The 5,686-nt window shown below is 34.0% G+C and overlaps 1 protein-coding gene across 1 annotated transcript; it reads left to right on the top strand.

Annotated features, from left to right (window-relative positions):
• Positions 1-211: 211 nt before the first annotated feature.
• LOC102662386 (receptor-like protein EIX2) lies at positions 212-4,142 on the top strand. Its single transcript, XM_006599444.3, has 2 exons — positions 212-3,180; positions 3,827-4,142. Exon 1 carries the CDS (start codon positions 297-299, stop codon positions 3,141-3,143), a length of 2,847 nt encoding a protein of 948 aa, XP_006599507.2. The 5' UTR covers positions 212-296; the 3' UTR covers positions 3,144-3,180; positions 3,827-4,142.
• Positions 4,143-5,686: the final 1,544 nt, after the last annotated feature.

The following is a 5,686-nucleotide window of genomic DNA, read 5'->3' as shown; positions in this document are numbered from 1 at the left end:
AAATTAAGTGCATTGAGACTGAGAGACAAGTACTCCTCAACTTCACACATGGCCTCATAGATGACTTTGACATTCTCTCTACATGGAGGGACGATCACAGTAACAGAGACTGTTGCAAATGGAAAGGCATTCAATGCAACAATCAAACTGGTCATGTTGAGATGCTTCATCTCCGTGGTAATGGTACACAATTTTTGAGTGGTGCAATCAATATCTCTTCATTGATTGCCCTTGAAAATATTGAACACTTGGATCTCAGCTCTAATGATTTTGAAGTGAGTCATATCCCAGAACTCATGGGCTCGTTCACCAACTTGAGATATCTCAATCTCTCTGATTCTTTATTTGGTGGGAGTATTCCTTCTGATATTGGAAAGCTTACACATTTACTGTCTCTTGATCTAGGTAAGAATCTTTATCTCCATGGACAAATCCCTTATCAACTTGGAAACCTTACACATTTACAATATCTTGATCTAAGTGATAGTGATCTAGATGGGGAACTCCCTTATCAACTTGGAAATCTCTCACAGTTGAGGTATCTTGATCTTGGTGGAAATTCATTTTCGGGAGCACTCCCTTTCCAAACTGGGAATCTTCCTTTGTTGCACACTCTTGGACTTGGTGGCAGTTTTGATGTGAAATCTAAGGATGCAGAGTGGTTGACTAATCTTTCTTCCTTGACAAAACTTAGGCTAAGTTCACTACACAACCTTTCCTCTTCTCATCACTGGCTACAAATGATCAGCAAGCTTATTCCAAACTTAAGAGAGTTGAGGCTAGTTGGTTGTTCTCTTTCAGATACAAATATTCAATCTCTGTTTTATTCACCTTCCAACTTTTCCACTGCTCTTACCATCCTTGATCTTTCTTCAAATAAGCTCACATCCTCAACATTTCAACTGTTGTCAAACTTTCCTTCTCTTGTTATCCTTGACCTTTCCTATAATAATATGACATCATCAGTCTTTCAAGGTGGTTTCAACTTCAGTTCAAAACTTCAAAATCTTGATTTGCAAAATTGTAGTCTTACGGATGGAAGTTTTCTTATGTCATCTTCTTTCATTATGCGTTCTTCATCTTCTCTTGTTTCCCTTGATCTCTCCTCAAATCTGTTGAAATCATCAACTATATTTTACTGGCTCTTTAACTCCACCACCAATCTTCATAACCTTGTCCTTGATTATAACATGTTAGAAGGTACCATTCCAGATGGATTTGGGAAAGTAATGAACTCTCTTGAAGTTCTTGACCTCTACGGTAACAAACTGCAAGGCGAGATTCCATCTTTCTTTGGTAAAATGTGCGCATTGCAGGGGTTACGGCTCTCAAATAACAAGTTGAACGGGGAATTCTCTAGCTTCTTCCGAAATTCTTCATGGTGCAACAGAGACATATTTACGAGGTTGGATTTATCTTATAACCGGTTGACTGGCATGTTACCTAAAAGCATTGGTTTGCTATCAGAGTTGGAGCTTCTTTTCTTGGATGGGAATTCTTTGGAGGGTGACGTCACTGAATCCCATCTTTCTAATTTTTCCAAATTAAAATTCTTGTCCCTATCAGAGAACTCGTTGTCTCTGAAATTAGTCCCGAGTTGGGTTCCTCCATTCCAATTAGAAAAATTGGAACTCAGTTCTTGCAAGTTGGGCCCCACTTTTCCTAGTTGGCTCAAGACTCAAAGTTCTTTGTTTTGGCTTGATATTTCTGATAACGGGATTAATGACTCTGTACCAGACTGGTTTTGGAATAACTTGCAAAATATGATGTTATTAAATATGTCTCACAATTATATCATTAGTGCAATTCCTAATATATCCTTGAAGCTTCCTTTCAGACCATTTATACATCTGAAATCGAATCAGTTTGAGGGTAAAATTCCGTCATTTTTACTACAAGCTTCCCATCTGATTCTCTCTGAAAATAATTTTTCAGATTTGTTTTCATTCTTATGTGACCAAAGCACAGCTTCAAATTTGGCCACTTTAGATTTATCACGCAATCAAATAAAGGGGCAACTGCCAGATTGTTGGAAATCAGTAAAGCAATTACTGTTCCTTGATTTAAGCAGCAACAAATTGTCAGGGAAGATTCCTATGTCCATGGGCGCCCTTGTTAATATGGAAGCCTTGGTTTTACGAAACAATGGTTTAATGGGTGAGTTGCCTTCTTCTTTGAAGAATTGCAGCACTTTATTTATGCTGGACCTGAGTGAAAATATGTTGTCGGGTCCAATACCATCATGGATTGGAGAAAGTATGCAGCAATTGATAATCTTGAACATGCGAGGAAATCACTTCTCAGGAAATCTACCCATTCATCTCTGTTATTTGAACCGTATTCAATTGTTGGATCTTTCAAGGAATAATTTGTCAAGAGGAATTCCATCATGCTTAAAGAATTTCACTGCAATGTCTGAACAGAGCATCAACTCAAGTGACACTATGTCTCGTATATATTGGTATAATAACACTTACCATGATATTTATGGTCTTTTCTCATTCGGAGATTATACGCTTGACATAACATGGATGTGGAAAGGTGTGGAACCGGGGTTCAAGAATCCAGAGTTAGAGCTCAAGAGCATTGATCTTTCCAGTAACAATTTAACGGGTGAAATACCAAAGGAGGTCGGATATTTGCTTGGGTTAGTTTCTTTGAATCTATCAAGAAACAATTTGAGTGGAGAAATTCCTTCTCGGATTGGGAATTTAAGGTCACTAGAATCACTTGACTTGTCAAGAAATCACATCTCTGGGAGAATTCCTTCTTCTCTTTCTGAAATTGATGATTTGGGAAAATTAGACTTGTCACACAACTCTCTTTCTGGAAGAATCCCATCAGGAAGACATTTTGAAACCTTTGAAGCCTCCTTTTTTGAAGGAAACACTGATCTTTGTGGCCAACAACTTAACAAAACTTGTCCTGGGGATGGAGAACAGACAACAGCAGAGCATCAAGAACCACCAGTCAAAGGTGATGATTCAGTTTTCTATGAGGGATTATACATCAGCTTGGGGATTGGATACTTCACTGGATTTTGGGGCTTATTAGGGCCATTGCTACTGTGGCGTCCTTGGAGAATTGCTTACATGAGGTTTCTGAACAGATTAACAGACTATGTATATGTATGTTTATTGTGAATGTGGGAATTGTTGCTGATCGCTCCAAGGCAAAAAGGTATGTTCTAGATTTATTTGTCAAGTTCATGGTTTATGTTCTGACTTTGTTTTACATATATCAAGAAATTGCTTCACTGATCAAAAAGAGCAATATGTATTTCACTTAGAGGAGGCCAAGAATAATAATAATAATTTAATCTAATTAATATTTAACTTGTAATTTTTTTATATTTTTTATAAAGAAAAAATATACAATTATATTAAGCATAAAAACATTACTATCTAATTAATTTTATCATTTATAAGAAAATAAATAAATACATTTTTTATTCCTAATTATTAGAAACATAAACTCTTTCAAATATATTAATTATACATTTATAGAAGAAACAAATAGATGCATTTCTTTAAAATGATTTTCCATAATTATAAATGTACACTTACACATTACAAATACTTTATTATTGTGTTTAATTTCTTTTTATCTCACTTTTTACTTTCAAATATTTTTTTTCATAAATTTTAAGGGGACCGTAATTCTTTTAACATGGTATTTTAAATACACTTTGTGAAAAACTTGGGGGCCATGCTCCCTGCATGTATACTTCCATCTTCAATTTTATATGAAAAAATATAATTCTGTTTATATCTTGTAATTAATCCAGCACATTAATTGTTGTACAAAAAAATGCTGATTGTTGCAGATGTGCTGCATGCTTCTGATCAGAGAAGAAACCATTGTTGGCAGCTACAAATGCGAGATAATATATTTGTATTTATTGTATAATATATTTGTAATGCTGTTTGTTTTTCATTATTGTGCTTAGATCTGTGTTATCTAAAATTTCACCACTTCATATTCATCTTCAACAATGCTTTCTACTATATTCTCCTAGTGCAGCTATACTTAACTGTGAATCAAATTTGTGCATGAGAAGAAGAATGCAAGATACCCTATTTGTTCCTAGTTACTACCAGTGTATTTGCATCCTTGTGTTAGACCCCTTCTGTACATGCACTTTTGCTTTGCCAAAAATAACAAGCAGAGCATTAAAAATTGCATCAAGCTAGTGTTAGGTTGCTGGACTTATCACATTTTATCTATTTATCTCACAATTATCACGATAGAAAAGGGTATATCTGTAAATGAAATTCACACAATGAATGCTAATTTGCAATTCTCTCTCTTCCGTTGCACCAATATGAGAGTGCCAATTAGATCCCATCATCTAGTCCTTATCTTAGGAATAAGTTTCGTAAGAAAAGGGAAAGGATCATAGGCAGTCTAAAACACAACTTCATTTCATGCAGTTTCGCCATTTCTTTTGCAATTTTCATTTTTTTATTTGTATTCTGCCATTTAAATTGATACACTTTTCTAAATGTTGTAAACTATCAAACTTCTAGTTTTATAAGAAGTCTGTCTGCAATAAATGGTATATTAGTACTTAGTACATATTCTCACTGGTATCACTGAAAATATCTGTTGGAGACTACCTTTTCAAGATAGGAGTGGACCACGTATGGTTCATCATGGGCTTAGCCTGTCAAATCATGATCATGATTCGTTGAAGGTTCACCACAAGTATTTACAATAAATCTATTGCAATACTAATTTTTCATTTTTCTGCAGCTTTAGGCGAAGTTTCCCTAATTTAGGAATAAATGCCTTAATTCTAATCACTAGTTAGCAATTACTCTATCATCACCATCCATCTTATATCTTTTGTATTCTCTATTCTCTTTCGTTTTGTTTAAAGAGATTCTCAATCCTAAAATAGTGTTCTCCATCTCTAGTCTTCATGTTTTTCTCTATATTCAATGAGATTTCGGGTGAAGCCAGTTGAATACATTTATAAACTAAATGTCAATGTTGGTAGTCCCTAATTTAGGAGATCGTGGTGATTTTGAGGTTGCTATTTATGTGACCGCATGGAGGAATTGATGGTGGTATACGCAGCAATATTTGTTTCCTAGATAATAATAAACTCAACTTATTTATAATTATGCTACTATTTTTTTAGCATTCATTTTTATAAAATTGATATTAAAATAACAACATTAAATGTATATTTTCTAGTGTTATATAAAGGGTTCGACAAGCTAGATTGAGAGAAATTCAGAATCTGCTACGCTCATTCTCCTCATGCTATTTCATTGATCAAGGGTCCTATCATCTTGACTCATTGGTATGCTCCTCTCATTCAAAATATTCAGAATATGTCTTTACCTAAAAATATTAATTAATATATGACACTTACACCCAACTAAGAATAGTAAATTTGTGGAAGGGCTTTGCACACTTGAAAAATAAAATTATTAGAGATATTTATAAAGACATTACAATATAATGAATTAATGGTTGCTTGTTAGTCCCTGATAAAATTGAGTGGAGCTTGAAGACCAATAAGTATATTACAGGAAATTAGTTAAAAGAATCTCTCAATAAATAATATAGTTGAGAATTTGATTTTTATTTGAGTCTAATAATAATAGAATACGAATATTGTAAATGTTATTGTTATATAATAATGATATATTATTTAGACAAATTATAGTGTTTA

Source organism: Glycine max, unplaced genomic scaffold (assembly GCF_000004515.6).
Source record: "Glycine max cultivar Williams 82 unplaced genomic scaffold, Glycine_max_v4.0 scaffold_229, whole genome shotgun sequence".
NCBI lineage: Eukaryota > Viridiplantae > Streptophyta > Magnoliopsida > Fabales > Fabaceae > Glycine > Glycine max.
The sequence above is the reverse complement of the archived record's forward strand: the minus strand, read 5'-3'. Positions and strand labels throughout refer to the sequence as shown.

Excerpts from the sequence above, each read along its gene's own strand:
- LOC102662386 (XM_006599444.3), top strand. The coding sequence starts at position 297 with ATGGGCTCGTTCACCAACTTGAGATATCTCAATCTCTCTGATTCTTTA.